This window comes from Schistocerca americana, chromosome 6, assembly GCF_021461395.2.
Source record: "Schistocerca americana isolate TAMUIC-IGC-003095 chromosome 6, iqSchAmer2.1, whole genome shotgun sequence".
NCBI lineage: Eukaryota > Metazoa > Arthropoda > Insecta > Orthoptera > Acrididae > Schistocerca > Schistocerca americana.
Genome location: NC_060124.1, coordinates 272968454 through 272987079, shown reverse-complemented (window position 1 = coordinate 272987079; position 18626 = coordinate 272968454). Strand labels below are relative to the sequence as shown.

Sequence of the window (18626 nt, the reverse complement as noted above, 5' to 3'; positions counted from 1 at the left end):
TGTACAATTGTATGTAATGAAGTAATAGCTGCTTTGCATAGTTTGTTTTTAATACAATTTGTTTTTCAATTTGTACATCATTATCTTCAGTTACTTACTCCAAGATACTATAGTGTATGCATGAGCACATGATTCAGCCTATACAATGTGTATATGACAGAAGATTATAGGATTGAAATTTAATAGTGATTACAATGTTATGTTTCACATTCATACATACACAGTTCTTGTGAAGCCTATTACTTGTGCTCATAGTTAAACATACAATTTGTCAGAATGAACACCTGAGGAAGATTGTATCTTAGCTGAAATCAGCCATGTTATTGAACTAACTGTGGGACTGGAGCAGTTATTTCATTATCATTTATGTAATGTTACTGAAGTTTCTGTAGCATACTTTGTAAGAGATAAGTGCATGTAAAATTTCTTACCAGGGGTTTGTTATGCACCTCTTCTGTACCATTCAAAACTTGACAGATAATGTTTTCTATGACCAATGCTAAGATATAGGCCTGTTCCTGTCTGTGCACCAATTACATAAATTAGTCACATCTTCAACATTGTTCCTCCATTTAGGATTTTTATCCTTTCCAAATAGCATTTGTCATGGAGAAAAGTAGAACAGAAAGAAAGTGAAATGAAGAGTATGAGCAGCTGAAATCAGCATAAAGCAAAAATCATCTGGGGAACAAAATGTGTAGAACATTTCCTTTTTTGAGAGTTACAATATTGTGATGCTTAAGAGAAGGAATTAAGTCCCGTTTTATTATATGTATGTATAAAGTGGGCATTTATGAAGCAAAAGATTTCATTGCAGATGGTTTACTATCCTATTTGGTGTATGTAGTGAGAGCTTAATATCAGTCATCACATGATGACCATTAAACAAATGACAGTTCTGAGTACTCAGTAATAACTAAGTTGATGTAGTGAACGAATGGCTAGAAGCAGAGTTTAAAACACAACATGGACATCATAAGTGTATAAAATCACTCCAGAGTAAATGCTTAAAGAGAGAATCTGTGCTACAGGCAATAGTCAAATACTCTCTCAAATGACCTGGTCTGAATACTGCAAAAGATAACAAGCAAGGGGCTGTTTGTGACTGTGCACAGACATTTAAGTTCAGAACTAATTCCAGAGGGCACACCTTTTGTACCCCTGGCTTGCACCATCTGCAGAGCTGTGAGTAACTCTTAATACTTGATAACTGCAATATCTCATACTTCATATTGATACTGCAGCTTAGCAGGAAACCCTAATCTGCAAGACACAAGAAACTTTACCCCATTTAACCAGTATGTAGGGGCAAAAGTGGCATGGCTTGTGCCTGGCCCACTGAGTAAGGGAAAGAAAGATGCTGACATCCCCACTAAATGTTCCTGTAGGATCTTTACTCTGCTGTCAGCCAATTCCATGACCAGAGGCATAGACATCAGCACTAGCCCATCATATGCCCCCATTGTGGTACTTCAGTCTGCCAATGGGGGAGTGAGTGCCAAGTGGAGGATATGGCATAGAGGTGGCTGCACCTCTTGAGATATCTCATTTCTCTGCAGATTGATCACTGCTACTAAGTTTGATTTATGAGGAGTCTCTCAGGTGAATATGAGGGATGCAAGATGTGGCTTAGGGGGTGGCAATAGGTCCACTTCCATCAGCTTCCATCACTGATCATTGTTGAACCCCTAGATTGCCATAAGCAGGGGCAGTTGTGGAGATCATACTGATGGGGGAAGGCAGGGTAGAGGAGGGTTATTAAAGAGATTCGTCATGACATATTGGAGAAAGAAAATGTTAATACAGTATTAGTTAACTGCAGGAGCATCCATGGAGAGGTCCCAGAACTAATCTCACTTATAAATGATAACAGTGCCCACACAGAACTAGGTGTAGAAAGCTGGTTGAAGCAAGATATTAATAGCAGTGAAATCCTAAATTCAGACTGAAAAATAGGTCGAGTGCTGGTGATGGAGGCAACATACTACAAGTAGAACTCCTGGTCACAAACAGGCCTAAAATTTCATCTCAGTTAGCATGGAACAGGGAATCAGTGATCATAAGGTCATCAGTGCATTATTGAATGCTTCTACTTAGCAAAAGTGACAAAAAACAGCTTTCAGATTACCTGAGCAGTCAACATGAAAAATCCATCTTCAGAATGTGAAAATATTGAGGACTAATGGATGAGGTTCAAGAGTATTTTACATTAGACCTTAGACAGGTATGTGCCAAGCAAAGTTACGAGGGCTGGAAAATACCTGCCATGATTCAACATCCATGTTAAAAAGCTACTATGAAAGGAAAGAGAGCTTCACTGCTAATTTATAAGCAGCCAAAGCATCATAGACAAACAAAAACTGAACAAAACCACAATTAGAATAAGGAGAGCCATGTGTGAAACATTCAACTAATTCAACAGTAAAAGTCCATCTACCAACGTCACAGAAAATCCTAAGAATTTTTTCTCTCGTGTTAACTGACTAAACAGACTAAAGCCACTGTCCAGACACTGTGTGTCCATAAAGGCACTGAAATAGGGGATGAAAGAGAGAAGCATGAAATACTAAACACCTTCTATCGAAACTGTTTCAGTGGGGAATTAAATCATCACATGAGTATCAAAATGACAGATATCAAAATACGTGAGCATGGGATAGAAAAAACAATGAAAACAGCTCAACAGATGAAAGGAAACTGAAGCTATTTAATTCTCACAAATTATGAAATTCCAGTAGACTAAAAATCTCCTCTATGGGAATAAATGTGGGTTCCAAAATAAACAGTCGTGTGAAACCCTGTTCAATCTGTACATCCTCGAGGCCCAGAAAGCAATAGGTACTGGTGCCCAGGTTTTTGCTGTGTTCCTTGACTTCTGGAAGATGTTTGATACAGTTCCACATTGCTGCCTAATAAACAAAACAGGAACATACAGAATATCAGACCAGCTGTGTGGTTGGATTGAAGGGTTTCTAGCATACCGAACACAGCTCGTTATTCTTAATGGAGAAAAATCTCCAGACATAAAAGTAATTTTGCGTGTACTTCAGGGAAGTGTTATGGGACCATTACTTTTCACAACATATATAAATTACCTACTGGATAATGTTGGAACTACCATGAAGCTTTTTGTGAATGATGCTATTGAATAGGGATAAGAATTTGCACTACTAGAAAATTGTACTGAAATGCAGGAAGACCAAGGAGCAACACTTCGTGCAGGGAGTGCCAGTTGGCCCTCAGCATAAACAGATGTAATGACCCATTATTATACGACTGTAGAACAGTCACTGGGATCTGTCACATCCATAAAATATCTAGGAGTATGCGTGAGAGAAGTTCAGACTGGAATGACTACGTAAAAATAATGTCATGGAAGGCAGATGCCAGACTGAGATTCAGTGGAAGAATCCTGAGGAAGTATAGTCCCCCCACAAAGGAGGTAGCTTGCAAAACTCTCATTTGACAAATACTTGAATGTTGCTCTCGGATCTTTACAAGAGAGGATTGATACAGGAAATTGAAAAGAGCTGCAAGTTTCATTACAAATTCATTTAGTAAGTTTGGAAACACTTTGGAGATGGACAGCCTACTCCAGTGGAAGACATTGCGAGAGAGGCATTCTGTATCTTGGTGTGGTTTACTGTTCTGTTAAAATGCTGTTGACATGTAATACAGCAGCAGTCCCATGTAGCATGGGCTCATCAAGTCATTGGTAGGCTTCTAGAGATATGTTGCACCATACATCAGGCAATTCACATAAAATGCAAACTTCATGCAGTGATTGCCAGTTGGCCCTCAGCAAAAACAGATATAATATATTGTGCATAAATATGCAGAAAGACCCATTATTGTATGATTATATGATTTCAGAACAGTCACAAGGAACAGTCACGGCCCTAAAATATCTAGGAATATGGATGCAGAGATGTTTAAAGTGCAACAACTACATAAAACTAATTACATGTTGGTCTGTGGGTGTAAAGCTGGTGCCCAGTGGTATCAGAGATGGGTTTCACCTGGTTTATATCAGGAAAATTTGTTGACTGAGACATCAATATAAGCTCACTATCTCACTCCTCAAATAACTGCCACATGATTCTAGCTTTGGGAACTGACAGTTATCCTGCTGAGCGGTACCAGTGGTGACGGAACAGGCATCAAGCATGAAGGGATTCAGGTGGTCTGCAATAATGTTCATGTAATCCAGAGGTGTCATAGTGCTTTCAATTACTGCCTTAGATCCCAGAGATGTGCAGGTAAATGTATGCTATTTGCATAATACTGTCCCCACTGGTCTGCATTCATGACATGGTGCACATTTCAAGCAGGCATTCACCTGAGGATGTCATATCCATACAAGAACATTGACTAGGTGTAACATAGTGAAATGTGATTCATCTGACCAGGCAACACAATTCCACTGATTCATGGTCCAGTCTTGATGACCTCTGCCCACTGCAATCATAACTGATGTTGTTGAGTCCAGATGAGAACACACGATTCATCTGTTGCAGAGACCTATGTTCGGCAATGTGCACTTAACAGTGTGCTCTGAAACACTTGTACCTGTTCCAGCGCTATCTCTCTTTCATCAGGTTGGCTTCTTTACAAAGTGGAAAAGCCTCCAACCTCCACATTCTGCCATCAGCTATGGACATCCAACACCTTGCACCTAATTTTGATTTCACCATCCTTCAACCTGTTTACATAGATGCTCACGATAGTGCACATGAACAGTCTACCACCTTCACCAGTCGTGACATGTTTGTTTCCATGTGCCAGGCTATAACAATCTGCCTTCTGTCAAAGTCACTTATGTCTTACTGGATTTCCCCATTTGCAGCTAGTACCATTGCTACAAACATTGCCCATTTGTCTCTGCTACGCTCTCACATGGAGGGCAGTGATCATTATGTCTTGGCTCAGTTTATTTTCAGTGAATACGCAAATGTACCTAATTAAGATTTTCAGGTCTCTTTTTTACTGTCACTTTATGATATCTAATTTTTTTTCCTCCCCAGGACTTCCTACCTCAGCTTTGAAGAAGGATCTGAAGAAGACTTGAGAGATGTTTGGGAACTTCAAAAATGTCTTGACAATCTAATACTTTATAAATCAAACAACCCAAAATATCTCAAAAGTGTTTTATACAGGACTTGAGGAAACTGAATATTTGTAGTGCAAATATTTCGTAGGAACAATTGGTTTCTGACTGAATATTTTACAAGGCTGTACAGCATTACTGTACATGCAGGAATAGAGAGGACAGATCAGACTTTTTTATTGTAAATAAATATTCAACCTTTTTTTGTAAATATATTTGTTTCCTGAAAATTTTGCAATGTTCTGTGTTCCTATGTGTATAAGTTGTTAATATTCTTCATTCCTGTCATTATCATTCTTTACAGATTATTTAACTGTTTTCACAATGAAGGATAATGAGAAAGCAACCAGTGCAAAATCAATATATTATATTGAATCATGAATGTAAAGTGATTTGATTATTAAGTGTTTTCAGATAAATTCTTGTATTTTATGTTTTCTGTACAGAAGAAAGTTTCTTGTACCTTAATAGCATTGATAGACTAAGGCTGTGATACATTATACCCAGTAATGCTTAAATTATCATTCATTCACTTATTTTTTAAGATAAGCTATGATAAATAAGCTGAAAAACATTTGTAACACATGAAACAGATATGGGGAAAACACCACACACACACACACACACACACACACACACACACACAAAACACATATCTGCATACTACTACTGATTCATATGACAATGTATTTTTGAATTAGAAATAGCTAAAATCGTCTTATCTACATTGGCGACACTGGTTTGGAGATTTCTGTACTTATAAACAAATTTAATATTTACCCTAAATTATAACAACTGTTCTCATATAAACACTGTCAGCATCATGTAATGGAGAAACACAACTAAAAATACCCAAAAGACAAGATGATCATTTAAAATTGCCAGTCATGTACATTATGTTCCTTGTCAGTAATATGTATTCTATTTAGTAAGAACAAATCAATAAAAGAAATCGTACTCTGGTTAATTACAAGGCTCAGTACACTAAATTATATACAGGGTGTACATAAAGTCCAGGAACCCTTCCAATTATTTGTTGCACAAGAACTAAACATTGTACAGATGTCATACATATTACATTTTGAAGAGGAACTCTGAAAGTTTTTCTTTTTCCAAACATTCAATATGCGAACCATGAGTGACCCAGCAGACGTCAATACAGTAAACGAATTCTTCCCATACCCATCCCAGCATGGCATCGTCGACTGTGGCAGTCACTTCCCATGTTCTCTCCCGGAGCTCTGCTACATCACGTGGTAGAGGCGGTATATACACCAGATCTTTAATGTATCCCTACATAAAAAAGTCACATGGAATGAAATCTGGTGATCAGGAAGGCCATTTCATGAAACAGCTGTCCCCTTCTGTAGCACGGCCAATCCATCGATACAGCAGCTCCGTGTTCAGGTCCCCACGCACTTCACGATGAAAGTGGGGTGGAGCCCCATCCTGCTGGAAGATGAATGGAGAGTCCGACTGCATTTGAGGCATCAGCCATTGCTGCAACATGTCCAAGTAAGAATATCCAGTGACAGTGCTCTCGTTCGCGCTCCACATTCTTTTCACTCACACTGGGACGTCCGCTTCTCTTTGCCAGGCACAAGCGACCCGTTGTAATGAATTTGTTGTGCCAGTGGTAAATGGTCTTCGTTTGTGGCAGCTTCTTACTGTACATGGCTCTAAACATCCACTGAACAGCTGTAGCACACTTGTTTTTGTCGAACTCCAACACACAGAAAGCTCGCTCCGCACCTGAACTCGCCATGCTTGTGACTAGCACTAACTGTCAGCAAATTACCAAACTATGCTGTGGCGGTATACACGAAAAAAAAACTTTCAGGGTTTCTCTTCAAAATTACTTATGTATGATATCTGTACAATGTTTGGTTCTTGTGCAATAAATAATTGAAAGTGTTCTCGGACTTTATGTACACCCTGTACATTCACAAGACAAAATATTACAATAGCCACATTTTGAAAGATTGTTTCCAGTAATCATGTAGTGTTTTATGCTGATGACTGTTGCAGTATGTGAGAGTATATCACGTATTCTTTAACAAACTTTTCCCTCTAGTAGGAAATCATTTCCTTCAAACACGTTTTCATGCTCTTATCTATGTTGTCACCGATGTAGCTTTGTCTACAGAGCAAATAATTATTTCATGATGGGACTGTCACTGATTTATTGTCTGTAATATCTACTTTTTGTAATACCTACAGTTGTTTTTATACATAGAAATATTTCATGAGCGATCTCCTTATCTTCAGGTGAAACTTCTTGCATTTTGGTTTCAGCCATTGGAAAAAGAATGTATTTACTGCAGTGATATTTCTGTCACTGTGATCAAAGAGAATACTTGAAAATTATTAAGAATTCTACAGCATGATTTACTATCAAATGTTAGTAATGTGAATTTACAATTTGTCTAGTGTACTGTAAAGAAACTACAATTTTCATCAACGCACTACATCTTCACGCACATTTCTATAATTGCAAAATCTTTCATAGTACACTGCACTTCATTACCAAAGATCTTTTGTATATCTTTATTATGAAATTATTTAATAAAATACGTAACAAGGAATTTTATGTTTAGTAGTTCATTATGCTAAAGAAACCTGTAAAAAGAATTATTATGTTACCATCATCATTTCAAATACTAGTAATTGGTTATTCATGTTCTTTTGAGAAAGTAAAGGAAGAGAGAGAAATAAATCTTGCTTTCCTTATACACTCAACTTCTGGTGTTCCTCTGTATATAAACGAAAGCATTGGTATGTTGATATACACACTAACAAACACAAAAACACACACAAAATTCAAGATTTCGCAACCCACAGTTGCTTCATCAGGAAAGAGGGAAGGAGAGGATATGTGTGTGTGCGAGTGTATACCTGTCCCTTTTTCCTCCTAAGATAAGTCTTTCCGCTCCCGGGACTGGAATGACTCCTTACCCTCTCCCGTAAAACCCACATCCTTTCATCTTTCCCTCCCCTTCCCTCTTCCCTGATGAAGCAACTGTGGATTGCGAAAGCTTGATATTTGTGCGTGTGTTTGTGTGTTTTGTATTGTGTCTATTTTTCCCATATGAAACGTTTCTTTCTATATATATATATATATATATATATAAACAAAGATGATGTGAATTACCAAACGAAAGCGCTGGCACGTCAATAGACACACAAACATACACACAAAACACTAGCTTTCACAACCAACAGTTGCTTCATCAGGATAGAGGGAAGGAGAGGGAAAGACGAAAGGATTTGGGTTTTAAGGGAGAGGGTAAGGAGTCATTCCAATCCCGGGAGCGGAAATACTTACTTTGGGGGAAAAAAGGACAGGTATACACTCGCGCACACACACACACACACACACACACACACACACACACAAACACACACACACATATCCATCCACACATGTACAGACACAAGCAGACACATACAGAGGCAAAGAGTTTTGGCAGAGATGTCAGTCGAGGCAGAAGTGCAGAGGCAATGATGTTGTTGAAAGACAGGTGAGGTATGAGTGGCGGCAACTTGAAATTAGCGGAGATTGAGGCCTGGTGGATAACGGGAAGAGAGGATATATTGAAAAGCAAGTTCCCATCTCTGGAGTTCGGATAGGTTGGTGTTAGTGGGAAGTATCCAGATAACCCGGACGGTGTAACACTGTGCCAAGATGTGCTGGCCGTGCACCAAGGCATGTTTAGCCACAGGGTGATCCTCATTACCAACAAACACTGTCTGCCTGTGTTCATTCATGCGAATGGACAGTTTGTTGCTGGTCATTCCCACATAGAATGCGTCACAGTGTAGGCAGGTCAGTTGGTAAATCACGTGGGTGCTTTCACACATGGCTCTGCCTTTGATCGTGTACACCTTTCAGGTTACAGGACTGGAGTAGGTGGTGGTGGGAGGTTGCATGGGATAGGTTTTACACCGGGGGCGGTTACAAGGGTAGGAGCCAGAGGGTAGGCAAGGTGGTTTGGGGATTTCTTAGGGATGAACTACGGGGTTACGAAGGTTAGGTGGGCACCGGAAAGACACTCTTGGTGGAGTGGGGAGGATTTCATGAAGGATCGATCTCATTTCAGGGCAGGATTTGAGGAAGTCGTATCCCTGCTGGAGAGCCACATTCAGAGTCTGATCCAGTCCAGGAAAGTATCCTGTCACAAGTGGGTCACTTTTGTGTTTCTTCTGTGGGAGGTTCTGGGTTTGAGAGGATGAGGAAGTGGCTCTGGTTATTTGCATCTGTGAAAACAGCCCTCGTCAAAGTTTTACTGTCCAACACTCGTACTCTCTACTGGAAGTATCACTTTGGCACGAAGAAAAATGATCTTAATCCTACTCCTAATGATCCAACTCCCCAAGACACTATCCAAATTGAACCCTGCCTGGAACAGTTCCGTCCTCCGTCACAGCGGGACCCACCTCCTCTTCCTCAAACTCACCCTCTCCAAACCTTCCAGGAATTTCTGACTTCCAGCCTTGCCTCTCAATCCTTCTTAAAAAACCTTAATCCTACTCCCAACATCACCACTGCTGAAGCCCAGGCTGTCCGTGATCTGAAGGCTGACCGGTCCATCGTCATCCTTCCGGCGGACAAGGGTTCCACGACCGTGGTACTTGATCATAGGGAGTATGTGGCTGAGGGACTACGTCAGCTTTCAGACAACACCACATACAAAGTTTGCCAAGGTAATCCCATTCCTGATGTCCAGGCGGAGCTTCAAGGAATCCTCAGAACCTTAGGCCCCCTACAACACCTTTCACCTGACTCCATCAACCTCCTGACCCCACCGACGCCCCGCACCCCTACCTTCTACCTTCTTCCTAAAATTCACAAACCGAATCATCCCGGCCGCCCCATTGTAGCTGGTTACCAAGCCCCCACAGAACGTATCTCTGCCTACGTAGATCAACACCTTCAACCCATTACATGCAGTCTCCCATCCTTCATCAAAGACACCAACCACTTTCTCGAACGCCTGGAATCCTTATCCAAGCCGTTACCCCCGGAAACCATCCTTGTAACCATTGATGCCACTTCCTTATACACAAATATCCCGCACGTCCAGGGCCTCACTGCGATGGAGCACTTCCTTTCACGCTGATCACCTGCCACCCTACCTAAAACCTCTTTCCTCATCACCTTAGCGAGCTTCATCCTGACCCACAACTTCTTCACTTTTGAAGACCAGACATGCCAACAATTAAAGGGAACAGCCATGGGTACCAGGATGGCCCCCTCGTATGCCAACCTATTCATGGGTCACTTAGAGGAAGCCTTTTTGGTTGCCCAAGCCTGCCAACCCAAAGTTTGGTACAGATTTATTGATGACATCTTCATGATCTGGACTCACAGTGAAGAAGAACTCCAGAATTTCCTCTCCAACCTCAACTCCTTTGGTTCCATCAGAATCACCTCGTCCCACTCCAAATCCCATGCCACTTTCCTTGATGTTGACCTCCACCTGTCCAATGGCCAGCTTCACACGTCCGTCCACATCAAACCCACCAACAAGCAACAGTACCTCCATTATGACAGCTGCCACCCATTCCACATCAAACGGTCCCTTGCCTACAGCCTAGGTCTTCGTGGCAAACGAATCTGCTCCAGTCCGGAATCCCTGAACCATTACACCAACAACCTGACAACAGCTTTCGCATCCCGCAACTACCCTCCCGACCTGGTACAGAAGCAAATAACCAGGGCCACTTCCTCATCCTCTCAAACCCAGAACCTCCCACAGAAGAAACACAAAAGTGCCCCACTTGTTACAGGATACTTTCCGGGACTGGATCAGACTCTGAATGTGGCTCTCCAGCAGGGATACGACTTCCTCAAATACTGCTCTGAAATGAGATCCATCCTTCATGAAATCCTCCCACTCCACCAAGAGTGTCTTTCCGCCGTCCGCCTAACCTTCGTAACCTCTTAGTTCATCCCTATGAAATCCCCAAACCACCTTCCCTACCCTCTGGCTCCTACCCTTGTAACCGACACCGGTGTAAAACCTGTCCCATGCAACCTCCCACCACCACCTACTCCAGTCCTGTAATCCGGAAGGTGTACACGATCAAAGGCAGAGCCATGTGTGAAAGCACCCACGTGATTTACCAACTGACCTGCCTACACTGTGACGCATTCTATGTGGGAATGACCAGCAACAAACTGTCCATTCACATGAATGGACACAGGCAGACAGTGTTTGTTGGTAATGAGGATCACCCTGTGGCTAAACATGCCTTGGTGCACGGCCAGCACATCTTGGCACAGTGTTACACCGTCCGGGTTATCTGGATACTTCCCACTAACACCAACCTATCCGAACTCCGGAGATGGGAACTTGCTCTTCAATATATCCTCTCTTCCCGTTATTCACCAAGCCTCAATCTCCGCTAATTTCAAGTTGCCGCCACTCATACCTCACCTGTCATTCAACAACATCATTGCCTCTGCACTTCCGCCTCGACTGACATCTCTGCGCAAACTCTTTGCCTCTGTATATGTCTGCTTGTGTCTGTATATGTGTGGATGGATATGTGTGTGTGTGCGAGTGTATACCCGTCCTTTTTTCCCCCAAAGGTAAGTCTTTCCGCTCCCGGGATTGGAATGACTCCTTACCCTCTCCCTTAAAACCCAAATCCTTTCGTCTTTCCCTCTCCTTCCCTCTTTCCTGACGAAGCAACCTTTGGTTGCGAAAGCTAGTATTTTGTGTGTATGTTTTTGTTTGTTTGTGTGTCTATCGATGTGCCAGCGCTTTCGTTTGGTAAGTCACATCATCTTTGTTTTTAGATATATTTTTCCCATGTGGAATATATATATATATATATATAACAAAGATGATAGGACTTACCAAGTAAAAGCCCTGGCAGGTCGATAGACACACAAATACACACAAACATACCCACAAAAAATTCCAGCTTTCGCAACAAACAGTTGCTTCATCGGGAAAGAGGGATAGACGAAAGGATATGGGTTTTAAGGGAGAGGGTAAGGAGTCATTCCAATCCCGGGAGCAGAAAGACTTTCCTTAGGGGGAAAAAAGGACAGGTATACACTTACACACACACACATATCCATCCACACATACACAGACACAAGCAGACATTTGTAAAGGCTAAGAGTTTGGGCAGAGATGTCAGTCGAGGCAGAAGTACAGAGGCAAGGATGTTGTTGAAAGACAGGTGAGGTATGAGTGGCGGCAACTAGAAATTAGCGGAGGTTGAGGCCTGGCGGATAACAAGAAGAGAGGATATATTGAAGAGCAAGTTCCCATCTCCGGAGTTCGGATAGGTTGGTGTTAGTGGGAAGTATCCAGATAACCCAGACGGTGCATCACTGTGCCAAGATGTGCTGGCCGTTCACCAAGGCATGTTTAGCCACAGGGTGATGCTCATTACCAACAAACGCTGTCTGCCTGTGTCCATTCATGCGAATGGAAAGTTTGTTGCTGGTCATTCCCACCTAGAAAGCTTCATAGTGTAGGCAGGACAGTTGGTAAATCACGTGGGTGCTTTCGCACGTGGCTCTGCCTTTGATCGTGTACACCTTCCGGGTTACAGGACTGGAGTAGGTGGTGGTGGGAGGGTGCATGGGACAGGTTTTACACTGAGGGCAATTACAAGGGTAGGAGCCAGAGGGTAGGGAAGGTGGTTTCGGAATTTCATAGGGATGAACTAAGAGGTTATGAAGGTTAGGCGGACGGCGGAAAGACACTCTTGGTGGAGTGGGGAGGATTTCATGAAGGATGGATCTCATTTCAGGGCAGGATTTGAGGAAGTCGTATCCCTGCTGGAGAGCCACATTCAGAGTCTGATCCAGTCCCGGAAAGTATCCTGTCACAAGTGGGGCACTTTTGGGGTTCTTCTGTGGGAGGTTCTGGGTTTGAAGGGATGAAGAAGTGGCTCTGGTTATTTGCTTCTGTACCAGGTCGGGAGGGTAGTTGCGGGATGCGAAAGCTGTTGTCAGGTTGTTGGTGTAATGGTTCAGGGATTCCGGACTGGAGCAGATTCGTTTGCCATGAAGACCTAGGCTGTAGGGAAGGGACTGTTTGATGTGGAATGGGTGGCAGCTGTCATAATGGAGGTACTGTAGCTTGTTGGTGGGTTTGATGTGGACGGACGTGTGAAGCTGGCCATTGGACAGGTGGAGGTCAGCGTCAAGGAAAGTGGCATGGGATTTAGAGTAGGACCAGGTGAATCTGATGGAACCAAAGCAGTTGAGGTTGGAGAGGATATTCTGGAGTTTTTCTTCACTGTGAGTCCAGATCATGAAGATGTCATCAATAAATCTGTACCAAACTTTGGGTTTGCAGGCCTGGGTAACCAAGAAGGCTTCCTCTAAGCGATCTCTGAATAGGGTGGTGTATGAGGGGGCAATCCTGGTACCCATGGCTGTTCCCTTTAATTGTTGGAATGTCTGGCCTTCAAAAGTGAAGAAGTTGTGGGTCAGGATGAAAGTGGCTAAGGTAATGAGGAAAGGGGTTTTAGGCAGGCTGGCAGGTGATCGGCGAGAAAGGAAGTGCTCCATCACAGCAAGGCCCTGGACATGTGGAATACTTGTGCATAAGGAAGTGGCATCGATGGTTACAAGGATGGTTTCCGGGGGTAACAGACTGGGTAAGGATTCCAGGCGTTCGAGAAAGTGGTTGGTGTCTTTGATGAAGGATGGGAGACTGCATGTAATGGGTTGAAGGTGTTGATCTACGTAGGCAGAGATACGTTCTGTGGGGGCATGGTAACCAGCTACAATGGGGCGGCCGGGATGATTGGGTTTATGAATTTTAGGAAGAAGGTAGAAGGTAGGGGTGTGGGGTGTCGGTGGGGTCAGGAGGTTGATGGAGTCAGGTGAAAGATTTTGTAGGGGGCCTAAGGTTTTGAGGTTTCCTTGAAGCTCCACCTGGACATCAGGAATGGGATTACCTTGCAAACTTTGTATGTGGTGTTGTCTGAAAGCTGACGCAGTCCCTCAGCCACATACTCCCAACGATCAAGCACCACTGTCTGGAACCCTTGTCCACCGGAAGAAAGACGATGGAACGGTCGGCCTATCACGGATAGCTTGGGCTTCAGCAGTGGTGATGTTGGGAGTAGCATTAAGGTTTTTTATGAAGGATTGAGAGGCAAGGCTGGAAGTTAGAAATTCCTGGAAGATTTGGAGAGGGTGATTTTGAGGAAGAGGAGGTGGGTCCCGCTGTGACGGAGGACGGAACTGTTCCAGGCAAGGTTCAATTTAGATAGTGTCTTGGGGAGTTGGATCATTGGGAGTAGAATTAGGATCATTTTTCTTCGTGGCAAAGTGATACTTCCAGCAGAGAGTACGAGTGTAGGACAGTAAATCTTTGAAGAGGGCTGTTTGGTTGAATCTGGGAGTGGGGTTTGAAGGTGAGGCCTTTGGATAGGACAGAGGTTTCGGATTGGGAGAGAGGTTTGGAGGAAAGGTTAACTACTGAATTAGGGTGTTGTGGTTTGAGATTGTGTTGTTTGTAATTTTGAGGTTTTGGAGGGAGTGGAGCTGGAAGTGGGAGATTGAGTAGATGGGAGAGACTGGGTTTGTGTGCAATGAGAGGAGGTTGACGTTTGCTGGAAAGGTTGTGAAGGGTGACTGAGCTGTGTTTCTGGAGGTGGGAAACCAGGAGATTGGATAGTTTTTTGAGGTGGAAGGTGGCATGCTGTTGTAATTTGCGGTTGGCCTGTAGGAGGATGCTCTGAACAGCCGGTGTGGATGTGGGAGAGGAAAGATTGAGGACTTTTATTAAGGATAGGAGTTGACGGGTGTGTTCATTGGCTGAGTTGATGTGTAGGTGAAGGATTAGGTGGGTGAGGGCAATGGATTGTTCAGTTTGGAACTGGTATAGGGACTGATGGAAAGAAGGGTTGCAGCCAGAGATGGGAACTTTAAGTGTGAGGCCTTTGGGGGTAATGCCAAATGTTAGACAAGCCTGAGAAAATAAAATATGGGAGTGTAACCTGGCTAGGGCGAAGGCATGTTGGTGGAGGGAATATAAGTAAAACTTAATGGGGTCGTTGTGGGGGTGTTGTGAGGGTGACATGGTATTAGAAGGTGGAAAGTGTAAAATGAGGCTGAAATGAAAATGAAAATAAAAATATATGGGGAGAGATAAAGGTGAACTAGAAAGCAACTGGAGATCTGGTGTGAAAAAAGGTGAAAAAGTGTTGGTTAGAGCTGGGCTATGTTGATCCTGTGGTGAACTTGTGTAGGTAGACAACGATGTGTATAAAGGTTAGGTGGTTGTGTTGCCGCCAAAACACGTTAAAGGGTGGAGAAATTCGGGAAAATTTCGAAATAACTACGTGTAAATGTATTAAAAGGAGTGGTTTTGTGGTGGCAGATTATGAAAATGAGGCTAACAATTGTCTGTCGAATAAATAATGACGTTAAAACCTGTGGGAAGCGGCTAAAAATGATCAGTGATGTGAGAAAAACGGAAATGGAAATAAAGCAAAAGTTATTAGAACCAGCCGAAATGGTTGTTTAATAGGTGAAAGGAATTGTTTGTGAACTAGAAATGGTGGATTTTATAGCAGCGGTAGTGTTGAAAGCAGAAAAGAAAAATATTATTTTTTGGTTATGGTTTGGAAGTGGGTTACATATTATTACGTATTACATATTATTGAGTATATATCAGCGGGATAAAATTGTATAGTGGATTACGGTAAAAAGGAGAAGGTGAATACAAAGTGAAACTACTGGCAAAAACAGAAAGAGAAAATAAGACGACAGAAAAGATTTCGAAATGCAACAGTGACAATAAGAAACGTAATTGTTGGGTTCAAATTAATGATATGAATATAATAGAGGGAAACATTCCACATGGGAAAAATATATTAAAAACAAAGATGATGAGACATACCAAACAAAAGCGCTGGCAGGTCGATAGACACACAAACTTACACACAAAATTCAAGCTTTCGCAACAAACAGTTGCTTCATCAGGAAATTAGGGAAAGACGAAAGGATGTGGGTTTAAAGGGAGAGGGTAAGGAGTCATTCCAATCCCGGGAGTGGAAAGACTTACCTTAGGGGGGAAAAAGGACAGGTATACACCCGCCACACACATATCCATCCACACATACACACACACAAGCAGACATTTGTAAAGGCAAAGAGTTTGGGCAGAGATGACAGTCAAGGGGGAAGTACAGAGGCAAAGATGTTGTTGAAAGACAGGTGAGGTATGAGTGGCGGCAACTTGAAATTAGCGGAGATTGAGGCCTGGTGGATAACAGGAAGAGAAGATATATTGAAGAGCAAGTTCCCATCTCCGGAGTTCAGAGAGTTTGGTGTTAGTGGGAAGTATCCAGATAATCTGGATGGTGTAAAACTGTGCCAAGATGTGCTGGCCGTGCACCAAGGCATGTTTAGCCACAGGATGATCCTCATTACCAACAAACACTGTCTGCCTGTGTCCATTCATGCGAATGGACAGTTTGTTGCTGGTCATTCACACATAGAATGCGTCACAGTGTAGGCAGGTCAGTTTGTAAATCACGTGGCTCTGCCTTTGATCGTGTACACCTTCCGGGTTACAGGACTGGAGTAGGTGATGGTGGTGGGAGGGTGCATGGGACAGGTTTTACACCAGGGGCGGTTACAAGGGTAGGAGCCAGAGGGTAGGGAAGGTGGTTTGGGGATTTCATAGGGATGAACTAACAGGTTACGAAGGTTAGGTGGACGGCGGAAAGACACTCTTGGTGGAGTGGGGAGGATTTCATGGAGGATGGATCTCATTTCAGGGCAGGATTTGAGGAAGTCGTATCCCTGCTGGAGAGCCACATTCAGAGTCTGATCCAGTCCCGGACAGTAGCCTGTCACAAGTGGGGCACTTTTGGGGTTCTTCTGATTCATATCATTAATTTGAACCCAACAATTACGTTTCTTATTGTCACTGTTGCATTTCGAAATCTTTTCTGTCGTCTTATTTTCTGTTTTCGCCAGTAGTTTCACTTTGTAATCACCTTCTCCTCTTTACCGTAATCTACTATACAATTTTATCCCACCGATATATACTCAGTAATATGTAATACGTAATAATACGTAACCCACTTCCAAATCATAACCAAAAAAAAAAATTTATTTTTTCCGCTTTCAACACTACCGCTGCTATAAAATCCACCATTTCTAGTTCACCTGTTAAACAACCATTTCGGCTGGTTCTAATAACTTTTGCTTTATTTCCATTTCCGTTTTTCTCACATCACTGATCATTTTTAGCCGCTTCCCACAGGTTTTAACGTCATTATTTCTTCATCAGACAATTGTTAGCCTCATTTTCATAATCTGCCACCACAAAACCACTCCTTTTAATACATTTACACGTAGTTATTTCGAAATTTTCCCGAATTTCTCCACCCTTTAACGTGTTTTGGCGGCAACACAACCACCTAACCTTTATACACATCGTTGTCTACCTACACAAGTTCACCACAGGATCAACATAGCCCAGCTCTAACCAACACTTTTTCACCTTTTTTCACACCAGATCTCCAGTTGCTTTCTAGTTCACCTTTATCTCTCCCCATATATATTTATTTTCATTTTCATTTCAGCCTCATTTTACACTTTCCACCTTCTAATACCGTGTCACCCTCACAACACCCCCACAACGACCCCATTAAGTTTTATTTACATTGCCTCCGCAAACATGCCTTCGCCCTAGCCAGGTTACACTCCCATATTTTTTTTTCTCAGGCTTGTCTGACATTTGGCATTACCCCCAAAGGCCTCACACTTAAAGTTCCCATCTCTGGCTGCAACCCTTCTTTCCATCAGTCCCTATACCAGTTCCAAACTGAACAATCCATTGCCCTCACCCACCTAATCCTTCACCTACACATCAACTCAGCCAATGAACACACCCGTCAACTCCTATCCTTAATAAAAGTCCTCAATCTTTCCTCTCCCACATCCACACTGGCTGTTCAGAGCATCCTCCTACAGGCCAACCGCAAATTACAACAGCATGCCACCGTCCACCTCAAAAAACTATCCAATCTCCTGGTTTCCCACCTCCGGAAAGGTAACTCACTCACCCTTCACAACCTTCCAGCAAACCAGAACTTACTCTCATTGCACACAAACCCAGTCTCTCCCATCTACTCAATCTCCCACTTCCAGCTCCACTCCCTCCAAATCCTCAAAATTCCAATCAACACAATCTGGAACCACAACACCCTAATTCAGTAGTTAACCTTTCCTCCAAACCTCTCTCCCAATCCGAAACCTCTGTCCTATCCAAAGGCCTCACCTTCAAACCCCACTCCCAGATTCAACCAAACAGCCCTTGTCAAAGATTTACTGTCCTACACTCGTACTCTCTGCTGGAAATATCACTTTGCCACGAAGATAAATGATCCTAATCCTACTCCTAATGATCCAACTCCCCAAGACACTATCCAAATTGAACCCTGCCTGGAACAGTTCCGTCCTCCGTCACAGTGGGACCCACCTCCTCTTCCTCAAAATCACCCTCTCCAAACCTTCCAG

General features: G+C 42.8%; 1 protein-coding gene across 3 annotated transcripts in view; it reads left to right on the top strand.

Moving 5' to 3' along the window:
• Positions 1–5539, top strand: part of LOC124619758 — a 136578-nt gene extending 131039 nt beyond the window's left edge. For all 3 annotated transcript variants that reach the window (XM_047146337.1, XM_047146339.1, XM_047146338.1), the window contains exon 14: positions 5025–5539. In XM_047146337.1, coding sequence (XP_047002293.1) covers positions 5025–5163 — 139 coding nt within the window. In that variant the 3' untranslated portion in view covers positions 5164–5539. The remainder of the gene's footprint in view (positions 1–5024) is intronic.
• The last annotated feature ends 13087 nt before the right edge of the window (positions 5540–18626 follow it).